The sequence below is a fragment of the Doryrhamphus excisus genome, chromosome 1, assembly GCF_030265055.1.
Source record: "Doryrhamphus excisus isolate RoL2022-K1 chromosome 1, RoL_Dexc_1.0, whole genome shotgun sequence".
Classification (NCBI taxonomy): domain Eukaryota; kingdom Metazoa; phylum Chordata; class Actinopteri; order Syngnathiformes; family Syngnathidae; genus Doryrhamphus; species Doryrhamphus excisus.
The window spans coordinates 15087934-15102401 of NC_080466.1; the positions used below are offsets into that span (position 1 = coordinate 15087934).

The window sequence follows — 14468 nt, forward strand, 5'->3', positions numbered from 1 at the left end:
ACTAAAACGATGACTCCTTCATTCTTTTATTCACGTCAGCTTTGAAGGCTTCACACACGCGCGCACGCACACACACACACGAGTGGGAGAGGCACAGTGATAATGTCAGCTGACCGAAATGTTTTGAGGTTTGGAGGAAACAAAAAAAAAAAGGGGGGGTGGGGGTTCCTGAGACGTCACCTTAGGCGCCGTGGTCCACTTTGAGCAAAGGTCACAGTTTGGTGGGTTACAACAGTTGTGAAGTTTTCCACAAAGGATTAAAAACGTTGAATAATTGACATGCTTCCTGTGTCACCATGGTGACGGACTAAAGCCCGCCCCTCTCCTCACATGTGACCGCCGTCGGTGAGGCTTGAAGTCTGGAAAAAAAACCTTCATGGAGGCAGCAGGAAGTAAAAATCCTCCAGGACAAACCCTTCACGGGCAGCAGCACGATGTCTTGGCGCCAAGGTCCAAGCGTATTCTCACCCTCATCTTCGCCGCCATCTTGTTCCAGTGGCTCAGAGCCGGCCCGTTTTGAAAGCGCTTCCGGACGTACCTGCCGCCGTCCGCCTTCACCTCTTGTGCTCCCATATTTCGGCCATGTTGAGGTCCAACCGCTCCAGGTTGTTGAGCGCCTGCGTGTTCTCCACGTAAAAGGCCACGTCCACCACCACTAGCCTGCAGACACGTTATGTGTCTCAGTGCTTTTATTTTGAAACTAAGGAGAGGAAATGCGAGTCTTGTTACCCATGCTGCGGTCCTCCGTCGTTGATGACGCAGAGTCGAGCCAGCTGCCTCTTCAGGTGCATCTTGAAACTGCTGTTGATTCTCACAAACAACATCTACACACACACACACACACACACAGTCAAGTTGATTGGCAATAGGAGGTCCAACAGGAAGTAGTGAGGTGTGGACCTGCGTCTGCTCTTCGGGTAGAAGATCGTTGATGGCCTTGTGCATCTTGGCCATCTGCTTGCAAACATTCCTGAAGCATGACGACGGCATGGGCGCCTTCACCTCATACTGCAACAACAACAAAAACAATGTGTTTCCTGTCTGCATCAGGACAGTCATGTGACAAGACGACGTGGCGGCTGCACAACAGTACCTTTGACAGAACCTTCTCAAAGACGCTGTCCATGATGGCCACCAGCTTGGCCCAGATCTCTGCGATGTGATCGCTGTAGTCCTAGACGTGCACACACACACACACACACACACACACACACACACTGAAGGGCCGGCCGGTCGGAGGAGACGAGGTGAAGATCGCCGCATGTGCACGTTACCTTGGTGATGTGGTCAAAGTGACGCAGGACGCTGAAGTGTTTGGATTGCAGCTTGCTCTCAAAGTGACGTCTGATGACGGGAATGTAGAAAACTACCAGCTGCAGGCAGCGGGAGGCTAACGCTATCACACACACACACATACATCAGACATGTGGGCGGCAATCATGTGACCGCGTGTCGTGTTCTCACCCAGGTTTTTGGTCGTAATGGTCTTCAGGCCAACTACCTGCAGCGCCCCAGCTCCGAGAACCAGCTGACAACTACGAGAGTTGAAGTGCTGCAAAAGAAAAAAAATGTCTTCCGTTTTGGTCACATGGTTATTATGACCATGACCGCCCACATGGGTGGAGATGGCGTTGGTGTTGTCAGGAACCTTTCTATTTTTTCCAACTGCATGGATCTGGACTCAAAAAAAAACCCAACAGCGTGTTCTGACCTTGAGAAGGTCGGACAGCCGCGTCAGCATGTCGGTGGCAATGGACGGGATGTCGTTGATGCACTGACAGTATTCCAGAAACATCCGTATGAGCAGCAGGACGGTCCTGAAGACAAAGACACGACATCGTCACGGCGGATTCTCGCTCACGGGACCATCGTGTGACGGCGCCTACCCGACCACGGCGTATTTCTGCCCGTCCACCAGCAGGAACTCGCCAGGCTTCCTGTCATCCGGGCCTGCTGGACGAGATGATGATGAAGATGATGCCGGGCTAACTCGCTAACGTGAGCGGCGGCGGGACATTGACGCTACCTGCGGGGGCCTTGCGTGCTAACAGCGTTATCCTGCCGTCCGCCATGGAGTCCACGAGCTCCTGGAACTCCGCCGGAACCTCTGCCTGCTTCCAACGCTCATTATCCAGCAGGAGACTGTGGACCATCATCATCATCATCATCATCATCACCATCATCACCACCCCCCCACATTCAAGTACCTTAGTTTGGTCTTGCGTTCTTCATGGAAGCGGTGGACAAAGCGGTTGGCCTGACTCTGCAGCGCCCCCCGCAGGGACACGCTGCGTCTGCCGCACAGTTCTTCCGTGTCTTTGGCAAAGTCCTCCACGGCCGCCGAGAGGCTCACAAAGTCTGCTAAGCTGAGACGCTCCAGGCAGCCGTCCTACGAGGTGGCAACATTTTGATGGAAAGTTCCTCCCGTGTCATTGACCAGTGGAGGAGATCCACCTTGACCTACCTTGGCGCGAGCGGTGATGACCTTGACGCAGCGGTCGTGGCTGATGTCGGAGGCGGCGTGCAGAAGCTCCTGGATGTTGCTGAGCACTTTGCTGAGCTCCAGGTCGGAGGGCATCATGTCACCTGACCTGAAGACGGTGTAAAAAGGTCACAGCGTCTCGAGAAGAAGAAGATGATGTTGACTTACATGAAATTCTGCTCTCTGCTGCCAGATGCCGCGTCAGCATCCGGCTTACGGGACAGCATCTCCTGGTGGCCATGGTCCTGGTGCTGCTGGGCCTCGCTGAGCGCGTCGCTGATGAACAGACCCTCGTGGGTCAGGTAGGCCAGCTCGGCCTCGCCGCGCATGAGCGACGCCGCGCTGCAAGACTCTTGCCCCGATTCATCAGAGTTGGATTTCTCCATAAAGGAGGCCTTCTGGTTTGACTCCAGAACCTCCAGAACCACCACCGAGATCACGCCGAGAGTGCCCTGACAGACCAAACCAAACGCACGTTGAGGTTCTGGTTGATGTCGATGAAAGGAAAGGTCAACGGACACTGACCTTCATCCTCTGGAGGAAAACGAGGAACGAGTCGAAGATGTCCTTCAGGAGGTCAAACCACTGAGGGAAGGTCATCAGACGCATCTGGTCGGTCAACCTGAAGGACAGGTTCAGAACATCATCAGAAGATGACGGTGCAACATGATGGATCCATGCTGTATTTTCACTACATTAATAGCACAGGCACATTGCACTACTGGCATTAGCCAGCAGAGGGCGCTATTGATTCAGGCACAAAAACACACTGTAACCAATGTAGCGTTGTTGTATTCATTAGGACGCCAGCACTTCATCTAATCACCACTCGGGTCATCAAGGTCACATGACAGGAAGTCGTCCCGCTGAACTCACTTGGTGACGACTTCGGTGTCGATGTCGTCGATGCACAGGAGACGCTCTGCTGCGCACTGCAACGCAAACATAACAGACACTCGCTCATCAATGTGCATGCACTTCCTGGTTTGTCAGGGGGCGGGGGTCTAAGGTCACACACCTGGGACACGATGGCTTTGGCCGCGGCGATCATCTCGTCGCTGTAAATGTCCAGGAAGTCCAACTTCCTCTGACGCAGGAGCCCGAACACCAGCGACTGGAGACGCTCCTGAACACACACACACAGTCAGGTGATGATGTCATCAGTTTCTCAGACAGGTTGATGCGTTTAAGAAGCGCCACAGACAGATTGAGTGACAGGTGAAACCCAGACCAAGACCAGAAGATAGAATCATCACGTTGTTGATTGAGCGTAAAGGACATTGATCGTGTTTTTATGATTTGATATCAGTAAATCAGTAAAAAGATGGTTTCATCCATCTGGTGGCCCACCTTCTGAGGGACACTGTTAGCTTTGTGGACCTGTGATGGACACAACCATAACACGTCACCCGTGGAACAGGACGAGGTGTCGCTCGTCATGTGATTCCGACTGACCTTCTCCAGGACCTGAGGCTCCTCCCTCAGATTGCGGTTCAGCTCGCCGCGGGCGTACATGCTGAAGTCCTCCACCATCATCTTGTCTATCAACTTCTCCAACTCGCACAACTGAGAGCCCAGATGTCTGAGGAGAGACGCAGAAGATGAGTTTGCATGCATGTCGTTGTCAAGATATTCGAAGGTTGAGTTCCTACCTGAAGCTGTGGATGCCTTGCAGTTCCTGCTGGAGAACCTCCTTGGTGGTGGCGATGAGCTCGAGGGCGCCCACAAACTCGGAGGTGGAGAGCAGGAGCTGCACGGTGGGCTGCGTCTGATGCACGGCGGCCATCAGCTTCAGCTTGTTGTGCAGCTTCATGCAGTTGTTGCGCGTCAGGGCGGCGCGGAGGGCCTGCAGCGGGCCCTGGCACATGACGCGGTCGATGGCGGCCGTCCGGCGCCGCAGGACGGTCACGGCGTGCTGGGTCTCCTTCAGGCGGTCCTGCAGCTCGTGCTGGGAAGACATGGCATGGAAGAAGGCCTCGGAGCGCAGCGAGATCTGCCGCGCGATGCTGACCTCCACCACATCCAGGTAGTGACTCAGCTGCGTGTGAAGAAGGTCATCAGGGTCAAAAGGTGAGACGTGTCGAGGTTGAACATGCCAAGGCCGTGTACCTTCTCTTGCAGCAGTTTGGAGGAGGCCACGTCACGGCTGCCCTTCCCCGAGGCGCTGTTGAAGTGCGACCACGGCAGCACGGCGCCGAAGGTGCCGGGCTCCTCCAAAGCAAAGTCGGGCCTCATGAAGATCTGCAAGATCATCGTCAAGTCAACATCGGCATCTTCTCTCCGACACGACACCACGGAACTGAACACAAGTACTACCTTGGGGACTTGTTCCAGCTCGGCCCTGGACTTGTCTGGATGGAAGAAGAGGACACAATTGCTCAAGGAAGCTTCTAGATGCCCCTTTGGTCACATGACCTACCGCAGCCACACCGGAGCACCTGATCCAGTCATGTTAAAGTACGAGGGATCGACCGATATGTTTTTTTTCGGGCCGATTGTCGATACCGATTTTTTTCCTCACCCTTAGCAGATGTCCGATTTTGCTTGGGCCGATATTTGTGGCCGATACTGCTCAATTTACAGGAAAAAATGGTAATGGTTTTATTTGATTTGAACATGCATCATATTACAACTGAGTGCATCCCATAATCAGTTCACAGTTCCACATGTCCAAAAGGAGTAGGAAGAAGCAAAGCTTATTAAATCCTACCCCTCCATCTGGTACTTTTACAATCAGTAGCTGTTACATTTGTTCACTTCCTGCTTTCCATAATACAGTTTAAGGTTTTTTTTTTGTTTTTTTTATAATGTGTAAAAATGACAATGATATAACAAATATTATAGGTCTCAAGTTTAAACATATTTATTGAAATGTAAACACTGAACACAGTTGAATTCAGCTTTCTTAAACACACATTTCAACGGCATTATCAACTTTATCAACGATACAGATTCAAGTAAAGAACGCAATTATAGGCCCGATGATGTATCGGTCGATCGTTATAAAGTACTACAGCTACTACTAATGTTATACTACTAGAATAAAAGAACCTGTGTACCTTGGCTCGTGCTGACGGAGACGGCATCCATGTCGTCATCTTTGATAGGACAGATGGTCTTACAGCGCTCGTGAATTCGTTCCCTCTGAAAGCAACAACAACAACACTTACTGACTTACGCTTCCTGAGGATTGACGGCAGGTGGACTGTCAGGTGGATGCACACGTTCGTGGAAAACTTGTGACATTCCATGGATAACTTAAAATCACACCAAACTCACAATATGGCACTTCTACAACATGGATGAGGTCCATTTAAACAGGAAGTGAAGCAAAAAGATGATGACTTGAGAGTCCTTCACGTTTCCACGCTGCAGCTGGTAAAACAGGAAGTCAACCGTCTTACCTGTGTCGTGTCCTGCAGGTAGGATGTGAACTGTTCCCGCGTGACGTTAGCCAGGTAGAAGGAGGGCATCACTTCCGTCTCGGCGAAGTCCAGACCCCATGTCTTCGTGAAGAAGTCCGCCTCCCGCTTGGCCAGACGCGGGTCGTTGAGCGCCGCCGGGAGGTTGACCTTTGAATTGTACACGGTCCACGGGTCGTGTTCCGCCACCACGGAGGGGCCGTCACACAGGCCCCGCCCCTCACCTGCAGGTAACGACACAGGTAACGGTCTGATCTGCAAACGCATTATACAGATTCCAGTCTCTCTCACCCGTGGGCTCTTTGGGGCAGACGTCAGGCAGCGAGCGGGCGAGCCGACAGAGGGCAGGCGAGGGGCCCCGCTCCTTGTGGAAGACCCCGTCTCGGCCACCGCCATCGGGCTGAGGCACTGGGGAGGAGCCGTGGCGGGTGGCCATGACATGTGGACAAGTTAGCTGCAAAGAGAAACAAAAGCGTTAGCGTCACAAAGTACCTGCTCTGACATGTCGGACTAAACTGGTCTCAAACATGGGAGCGTTATGAGTGATGTCATCGTAGAGGAATCTGACAATGCTGCCAACAAATCGGTGAGAATTAAAGGCGAGTTTAAACTTCACGTGTCTTTAGGGAACTACAGTCAAACCTTCATATGACTCGGTTTTGGATGAAAATGTCTCGTTATCGTGCAATATTGCACGATTCTTTCAGATATTTGTCATCAATAACACTGGGGAACAATATTTTTTCAACTTTCTGTTGCATTGGATTTTTTAACTGATTCTGAATGATTTTTAGGTGCTGATTTCTAATCTGAAATTAGTTTTTCTCCATAAGCTCTAGTTTTCATGCAATTTGAGATAGATGAAATAGTCTAAATATATGAACTTACGTAACCCAAATCTATGCGTTTTGAGATTATATACATAGATTCCATTCCTGTTCCAGTTTTCAAAGGTTTGCCTTCATTAAACGATAAAGACATTGGACATGATACGAACGAGGAAGACAGCTGTGACAATGAATTGCCAGAAACTGAGTGGGAACAATCCGAGGAATGTTCTTCAGAGACTGAATCTCCCCCAGTCCCCAAGCCTCTTCACCAAACTGAACTGAATGACTTAGTTCGGGATTTAGGTCTTTCAAAGAAAGCAGCTGAGCTTTTGGCATCAAGATTACAAGGCAAAAATCTTGTTGATCACACTGTTAAAGTGTCATATTACAGAAAGCGCGACCAGCTTTTTGTGACCTTCTTTTCTGAAGACAGACAGTTTGTTTACTGCCATGATATCCCAGGTCTTCTCAAAGAACTGGGTGTTCCTCACTATGATCCAACTGAATGGCGGCTCTTTATAGACAGTTCTAAACGCAGTCTCAAGTGTGTTCTTTTGCATAATGGCAATGTTTACGGGGCAGTGCCTGTAGGTCATTCAGTTCATCTGCGGGAAGACTATGATGACATCAGAATGGTCATGGAATTCTTAAAATATCGTGAGCACAACTGGATCATTTGTATAGACTTGAAAATGGTAAACTTCCTTCTTGGTCAACAGAAAGGTTTCACCAAGTTTCCATGTTTCCTCTGCATGTGGGACAGTCGAGCACGAGACAGACACTGGGTCCAGAAGGACTGGCCTGTTCGTGAAACCCTTGAAGCAGGCATGCCAAATATCACACATGACCCAATTGTTGACAGAGATAGGATCATCTTTCCTCCTCTGCACATCAAACTAGGTTTGATGAAACAATTTGTCAAGGCACTGGATACCGAAGGTGAATGTTGTCGTTCGACAAGATCAAAGCAGGTGTGTTTGATGGCCCACAGATTCGAACCCTCATTCGTGATGATCAGTTTGTTGCCAAGATGACCGCCTTGGAGAGGGCAGCATGGTTATCCTTTGTGGCAGTCGCTTAGAACTTCCTTGGAAACAACAAGGCAGAGAACTACAATGAACTTGTGAACAGAATGCTCCTCGCTTTTCGTGCTCTCAGGTGCAACATGAGCATCAAGCTTCATTTCTTGAACAGCCACCTTGACCAGTTCCCTGAAAACCTGGGGGCTGTGAGTGACGAACAAGGAGAGCGGTTCCACCAAGACCTAAAGATCATGGAAGAACGCTACCAAGGTCGCTATGTATGATGGCCGACTACTGCTGGAGTATTAAACGAGATTGCCCAGATGAAGTGTACAAACGCAAAAGTTACAAACGCAAATTCCTGCCTGACTAAAATACTGTACTGACAGAAAGTGATAAGCGTTATTAGCTGTGATTGACTCTTATCTGAAGAACGTTGTAAATTATGCTTATCTCACGTTGCGATAAAGACTGTTTTCTGAGAAACGCTTCCAGAAAAACATATGGCACTTCTAACAATGGTGTACTTTAATCTAAAATCACATTTTAATGTTCTGTTTCTTTTGCCTTGTTAAATATACTGATTTGTGGCTGACATTGCAATATCCTATAATAATGCTCGATTTTTTTCTATTTTTAATAAAAATTAAAGATTGCATAAAATCTGTAGCTTGCAGAAAAAAACTAACTTCAGATTTGAACTCAGCACACTTAAATTGACTAAAAACAAGTCTTACTTTAAATGCAACATTTTGAGTGTTCCCCAGTGTAATTATTCTGCACTGTTCTATGCAAGTAAAAGTATACTTATTCTTTATAAAAATATATATTTTAGGTGTGTGAAATGCATTTATTTCATTTCACAATGACTACGTTAAAAAGCCAGAGCATTTCAGTATGTGGAATCAAACTAGGGAATGGATTGAGTAAGGACCTCAAAGTTAAAATTTTAAATAAAAATTAAAAAAATAACAAACATTAAAAAAAAACTATATTAGGAAAGCAGGAAGTGAACAAATGTAACAGTTACTGATTGTAAAAGTACCAGATGGAGATGTAGGATTTAATAAGCTTTGCTTCTTCCTACTCCTTTTGGACATGTGAAACTGTGAACTGATTATGGGATGCATTCAATTGTAATCTGATGCATGTTCAAATGAAATAAAACCATTACCATAACTGAGATGACTAAAATAGGACTAATTAAAAATCAGGCTATGTTAGTTTATTATACTTCTACAACGGCTCTCGTTTTAATCTACTTCGTCAAACAAAACGCTTATGATTGACTGAGCATTTTTTTTTTTCAATCAGTAAGTCCGATTGCACTTTATTCATTTAAATTACCTTCACAGGAGTGTAACGTTCAGGTGCATCTTCGAGTGACGTAACGTATCAGCTGTCTGACTCGTTGACAGTTGAAAGCGACTTCATTATCAAAGCACATATTAAACATGTTTACTGTATGCTGTTTAATTTGATTCAAATCAACCCAAGTGCGATAAACTCTTATATGACAACGAGGCGGATGTTGTGGAAACATTTAATGTTGACTTTGACGGGATGTGTTGATCAAATAACTAGTCAGGGAAGACAAACAGCTATGACAGACGCTCAGCAGCTAGCATTAGCTTTAGTGTTAGCTATAGCATTAGCATTAGCATTAGCTAGCACTCTCACACTTGTACGCATTCCGAGCTAACAGGTCACGTCGACATCCACTGAAAACACAAGACGAGCACCACAAATGACTTAATATGATACAGCTCCCACGGCTTCAGACAACTACTGCTAACGCGAATGCGATTGCTAATGCTAACGCTAAGCTAATGTCAGCCGGCGCAGCAGCGGTTACACGTCGCCCCAAACTAACAGGTTAGCTAACAAGTTAGCCGACACTCGCCAGTCAAGAAGAAAAACACAGCAGCAGATATCACCGTCCTTCTCGCACCTGTCGTCTGAAGCGCGGCAGCAGTCGCTCTTCCTGTCCACCATTACACAAGCAACAATCCCAAAGCCCCGAAGCAAGCAACAGGACGCACAGCGGCAGCAAGTACAACCTGGAAGCGGACCATGGCGCACTGCAGGAGGACGAGCGGTAGTGGTCGGATCGATCCAAATAACAATAATATTGATACCAACTTTGGTATCAATGTTGATCGATACCAATGTAAAAAGATGGATACTTGGGTTTCAGTTGGCTTCCTGACCAACCTTAGCGGTAATATTTTCAAATGTTGTGTGTTGTTTCCGAATAAAAAATGTTATTGTGCTAATAGTAAAAATATTTTAAAATAAAAAAATATATATATAATAAATATAATAAAATAAAAATAAATATATATATTTTTTCATAAAATATATTCTAATTTAGAATGATTCAGATTGAGGATGACACCTCCATTTTTAATAAATATCGGCGATACTGTCACTGTACTTACTTGGTATGGAATCGATACCAAATAGAGTGGTATCGCACACCACAAACTCTGTTGTGTTTTCTGGACATTTTGCTGCCACCTGCTGGCCAACTAGAACGTTACACCTTCACTTTTCATTGCAACGTCTCCTTTTAGACTTGATGACCTGACTAATGGTAGTAAATTTTTATTTATAACATAAATATATAAATAGCAATTAAGTTATTCGTTGACATTTCATAGAGTTAGAAGAACAATTGAGATAAATAAATACAGTTAAAGATGATCAGTGTGTCAGTCAAGTGGACTTTGGAAAATGAGTCTGACGATGCCGCTGTCTCTCCCTAGTGGCTGGAAACAAAAAGGGCAGGCGGCTTGAAAGGGGTACGTGCCGTGCGGAAGCAAGACGCGTCTCCAGTAGGACGCCGTCTTCTCGGAGCAGACGTGACCGCAGGGGACGAAGGCGTGCGAGGGCGTACCCGCATCCACGTAGAAGGCCGCCTCACAGCCCAGCCACAGCGGCACATACGACCCCCGCGTCCGGCACATGGGGCACTCTCTCTCTTGACCCTCCGCCACCGCCTGGGGGTTTTGGCGCCCCCCCCAGGCATGGTAGCCATGCACGTGACCACACTGCAGGTAAACCCAGGGCTGCTTGTCGTCTAAGATGTCCTTGCGGCGCAGGCTGGGGAACGCTAACGTGTTGAAGCCCACGGGACATTGTGGACGCCCCGCATTCAGCTCCTGACGCAGCGCCTCCAAGTGTTTGACGGTGGGAGTGTGGGACAGACCCTCGGCTGTTCTCCACAGCAGCGTGGCACCGCACAGGTCGATGAGCGAGCCGTCCACCAGCACGTTGGACTCCTCTTTGACCTGGAAGGGACGGGAAGGTCATGTGACACTGCAAGGATTAGACAGCGTGGGTTGCCGTGGCGTCGCTCACCGTGTTTCCTCTCTGCTGAGCTGAGCGGGTCTGGCGTAGCGTGAACATGTTTCCGCACACGGACACTTCCCGCCACGATCCGGGTCTGCAGCCCTGTCCAAAGTCCTGACCCGGGTGCATGACCAGAACCCCGTTTGTGGTCAGTCCGTCCATCTGGCCGTCCTGAGTCCACCACTTGGCAGCCTTCTCCTGTAACGAGTGTGACTGATTGGTCCACAGTCACCAAGGCATGTCTGGCACCTCCTCTTTGCTGGAGGTGGGAGGAGCTTAGCTCCTAGCACGTCTTTACCAAATAAGGAAAGAGGCTTACCCCGAGGAAGATGTTCCTGGAGGAGTCAAACGCTGCCGCGTAGACATGCGTCGTGTGTGGCGGGGATCGCTGGCACGTGATGCGGCAGGCAAAGCGGGAAATGGTGCTCTGACCCGCGTCCCCCTCAGGCGGTACCGTGTCCGTCACCACAAAGTCAATGGTGTTCTCTGTCGAGCGCCCAATCTGGAAGGAAGGAAGGAAGGAAGCCACCATGTTCAGTGTGTTGTGTTTTGTTGACATCTGTTAGCATTAGCGGACTCACCTGGAACATGTCTGCGCTGCTGTCGCACGTGTACTCCACCACCACCGTCTGCGCACGTGACGTCGCGTACGAGATGCTGTGCTGCTCCTTGCTGCTGACCGCCTTCACACACAGACACACATTTCAAAAAGACGGCCTGCTGGGAATTGAACAGGAAGCCACAAAGTGATCCCTCACCATGGCGGCCTGATCTGTATACGTGGCGTGGACCGTGCCGGCTTTCACACCGTTGGCTTTAGTCCTCCGACATAGAGACACGCGACTTTTCCGCCTCGCCATGTCCCCGCCGGGCAGCGAGCCGTTACACCTTCACAGGCACAGACAGGAAGTCAACACAGGATGTCAAAATGTACCTTGAAGTGTTACTACTGCGCTCTGATGTACAACACATGCTCACCCCAACACGATGAGCTCGCCATATTTGACAGGACCTTTGACCTTCTCTTCGTCGGACATGGGAGCTGCGTTCCCAGGAAGGAGGAGGACGAAGATGCGCGAGAGTCCCGCCTCACTGAGTCCCCATCACCTGCACGACAACACACGCCATTACAGTGTCTATACAGTGATATTGTTATTGTAGCACCTAACATAAAAACTAGTTTTATCTGTCAATTATACTACAATCCTATATTTGTATATATGCTGTGATGATACTTTATACTACTAGTTATACAAAAGTATCATTATCGCATCGGTATCGCCGATACAGCCTGTATCGTACATCACTATTGTATACTGATTGTTTGTTTTTAATAGGTTGTTTGGTGTACAATATAACTTCCATAAAGATTTGCAGAATTTTGTGACATTTCTGTGTTTATTAGGAAAATAATTGACTGAAAATATTACACGAATCGCTGAAGCTGATATTCAAAAACAGAAAAGCAGTGAAAACCTTTCATACATTGGAGAACGTTCTAAAAAAACAATTCATATGAAGAACAAGCTTAAGTGATATGTTTTTTATTGATTTTATTTTGTTGTTCTTATTTTCAAGCACATTATTTACTTTTTCTTATTTATGTTGAGATTTTTCTGTAGAATTGCATTTTTATGTTCCTGTAATTCTGCTTGTATTGTTTTGTACAATTGAAGTTTGTAATAAAATGTTTAAAAAAAAAAAAAAGTTGGTTGGTGTAATACTTATTATCGCCAGCAGAGGGAGACTCAATCGGACACTTCATTAGGTACACATATAATGATATTCAATACAAAAGTATATACTGTGTTACATTTCCGCTAATAATAAGCTTATTATGTGTTTCTTAGATTTTGCCTCCATTTATCTAGAACAAATATATTCTTCTTAGCAGATTAATATTTAAAGTACGCTCTGGATTTAAAGTTTGTAAAGTATAAAAGAACATTTGTTTGGTCCATAAAAATGTGTCTTTGTGACGTGTGGACATTTTAAAAAGATGTATTCTGCCTCCTCAAATAATGAGCCACATTTCATCGTGATGCATGACGCCGCCATTGTCCCTCCGGGCAGTGGGCGGGGCTTGGACACACGGACGGCCTGTAAGGGGACACCAGATGACGGTGACCTCACCCCTACACAATAAAAGCTCTTTTGTTGCACGTCGCTATATGGTGTATATTTCTAAAAAAAAATCTGCTCCATTTGACGTGCTGTTGCCTTGACCCGGTCGACGTACATACATTGTCAATTCTTACACCTCTGACGTCATGACAAGACTTTTTGTCTTCGTTCCATGCTGTTACCGAAATTGACTTTTACTTTGTCCCGTGAAGGCGTCAATGATTATGTCTCCATGTAATGTCCAATAACGACACACTTTGCATGTTAATCACTTATCGTGGGGCTGCAACAATGGAGGCAGAATGGGGGGTCTGGTAGGACCACCAAATGATGGAGCGACATTAACAATGAAAATATAAATGTGCATATATGCTTAAGCTAATAAAGTTTGACAAACATTGTACATTCATTACTTAATATATATATAGACATAGTATAATACATTGTTGATTTAACTAGTTTATACAGTATTATCAACAGTAAACAATGTTAGCTAGGCAAGAGTCATTTTAGACTACGACAGTGTAAAGGCTAAACAAAGTGATTTTATAACTTATTTTGCAATGGTTAAAAGTCATTTCAAGTGACCATATTTAAATGGTAGTAAATGAATAAAAGGTTGTTTGATATTGTAAAAGAAATAACATAAACAAGAAAAAAATGTCTTTCGTGTTGCAAATATCGCTGTTAGCGAAACAATAAACTTACCCCAAAATCAATGTTGCTTTTTCTGTGCGGCAAGAAAATAGAAAAATGCAAAAAAAAACGTCAAACGATCATCGAGGGCTAATTATTTCCAAGTAAAACACTAAATAAAGAGTTTCTTGTTCCTTTTAGTTCGGCAGCATGCACGCGGAAACAACCCACACTTCCGGGGTTCATTCAAAATAAAGCTAATTTCGAACTCTTGGTTAGGTATGTCCCTATCAAAATAAAAGACTTGAACTTATTCATTGATCATAATGCACTCCTGAATTGCTGACGATATCCATAAATAATCCCAATTAACGACACACTGCTTCAAATCTGCCTCGAATAATTAACAATGGATGAATAGACATCGTTTTACTAGTCAAGATTTGTTGACGTGTTACAGTCCGACCTGAACAACCGGATGAACATATTTACCTGCCAAGGTGACTGGAATGTTGGAAGATACTATCAAGTCACTGTTAGACGTCATGAAGCTATACTGAGCATCTAATCAACATATTTCCGTAATATTAGGTGCCTG

At 46.6% G+C, this 14468-nt stretch overlaps 2 protein-coding genes across 6 annotated transcripts; both read right to left on the bottom strand.

Moving 5' to 3' along the window:
* Positions 1 to 16: 16 nt before the first annotated feature.
* Positions 17 to 9885, bottom strand: vps54 (VPS54 subunit of GARP complex). Of its 5 annotated transcripts, XR_009126614.1 has the most exons (25): positions 9708 to 9865; positions 6196 to 6358; positions 5887 to 6128; positions 5542 to 5626; positions 4799 to 4833; positions 4592 to 4723; positions 4135 to 4520; positions 3938 to 4064; positions 3833 to 3862; positions 3501 to 3608; positions 3359 to 3414; positions 3008 to 3104; positions 2651 to 2934; positions 2465 to 2591; positions 2208 to 2389; positions 2027 to 2142; positions 1887 to 1953; positions 1712 to 1817; positions 1465 to 1552; positions 1275 to 1396; positions 1094 to 1174; positions 901 to 1008; positions 730 to 824; positions 469 to 660; positions 17 to 359 (listed from the first exon to the last, which is right to left on the bottom strand). XR_009126614.1 is itself a non-coding variant. In XM_058064824.1 (24 exons), exons 2-24 carry the CDS (start codon positions 6338 to 6340, stop codon positions 555 to 557), a joined length of 2925 nt encoding a protein of 974 aa, XP_057920807.1. In that variant the 5' UTR covers positions 6341 to 6358; positions 9708 to 9885; the 3' UTR covers positions 17 to 554. The 5 variants fall into 5 exon arrangements, 4 of the variants coding, with proteins under 4 accessions (XP_057920807.1, XP_057920789.1, XP_057920814.1 ...); XM_058064824.1 differs by having other exon boundaries at positions 17 to 660; positions 9708 to 9885; XM_058064806.1 differs by having other exon boundaries at positions 17 to 660; positions 1887 to 1950.
* A 341-nt stretch (positions 9886 to 10226) lies between these two features.
* LOC131130000 (E3 ubiquitin-protein ligase pellino homolog 1-like) lies at positions 10227 to 14258 on the bottom strand. Its single transcript, XM_058074010.1, has 7 exons — positions 13943 to 14258; positions 12089 to 12217; positions 11869 to 11998; positions 11692 to 11793; positions 11430 to 11612; positions 11120 to 11308; positions 10227 to 11049 (listed from the first exon to the last, which is right to left on the bottom strand). The coding sequence occupies exons 2-7, from the start codon at positions 12145 to 12147 to the stop codon at positions 10471 to 10473; spliced, it is 1242 nt and encodes a 413-aa protein (XP_057929993.1). The 5' UTR covers positions 12148 to 12217; positions 13943 to 14258; the 3' UTR covers positions 10227 to 10470.
* Positions 14259 to 14468: the final 210 nt, after the last annotated feature.

Excerpts from the sequence above, each read along its gene's own strand:
- vps54 (XM_058064824.1), bottom strand. The coding sequence starts at position 6,340 with ATGGCCACCCGCCACGGCTCCTCCCCAGTGCCTCAGCCCGATGGCGGT. Across the intron at positions 4,521-4,591 it reads CCAAACTGCTGCAAGAGAAG|CTGAGTCACTACCTGGATGT; the intron begins GTACACGGCCTT and ends CTTCACACGCAG. Across the intron at positions 2,935-3,007 it reads TTTTCCTCCAGAGGATGAAG|GGCACTCTCGGCGTGATCTC; the intron begins GTCAGTGTCCGT and ends TTGGTCTGTCAG.
- LOC131130000 (XM_058074010.1), bottom strand. The coding sequence starts at position 12,147 with ATGTCCGACGAAGAGAAGGTCAAAGGTCCTGTCAAATATGGCGAGCTC. Across the intron at positions 11,999-12,088 it reads GGCGAGCTCATCGTGTTGGG|GTGTAACGGCTCGCTGCCCG; the intron begins GTGAGCATGTGT and ends GTGCCTGTGAAG. Across the intron at positions 11,309-11,429 it reads CCAGGAACATCTTCCTCGGG|GAGAAGGCTGCCAAGTGGTG; the intron begins GTAAGCCTCTTT and ends CACTCGTTACAG.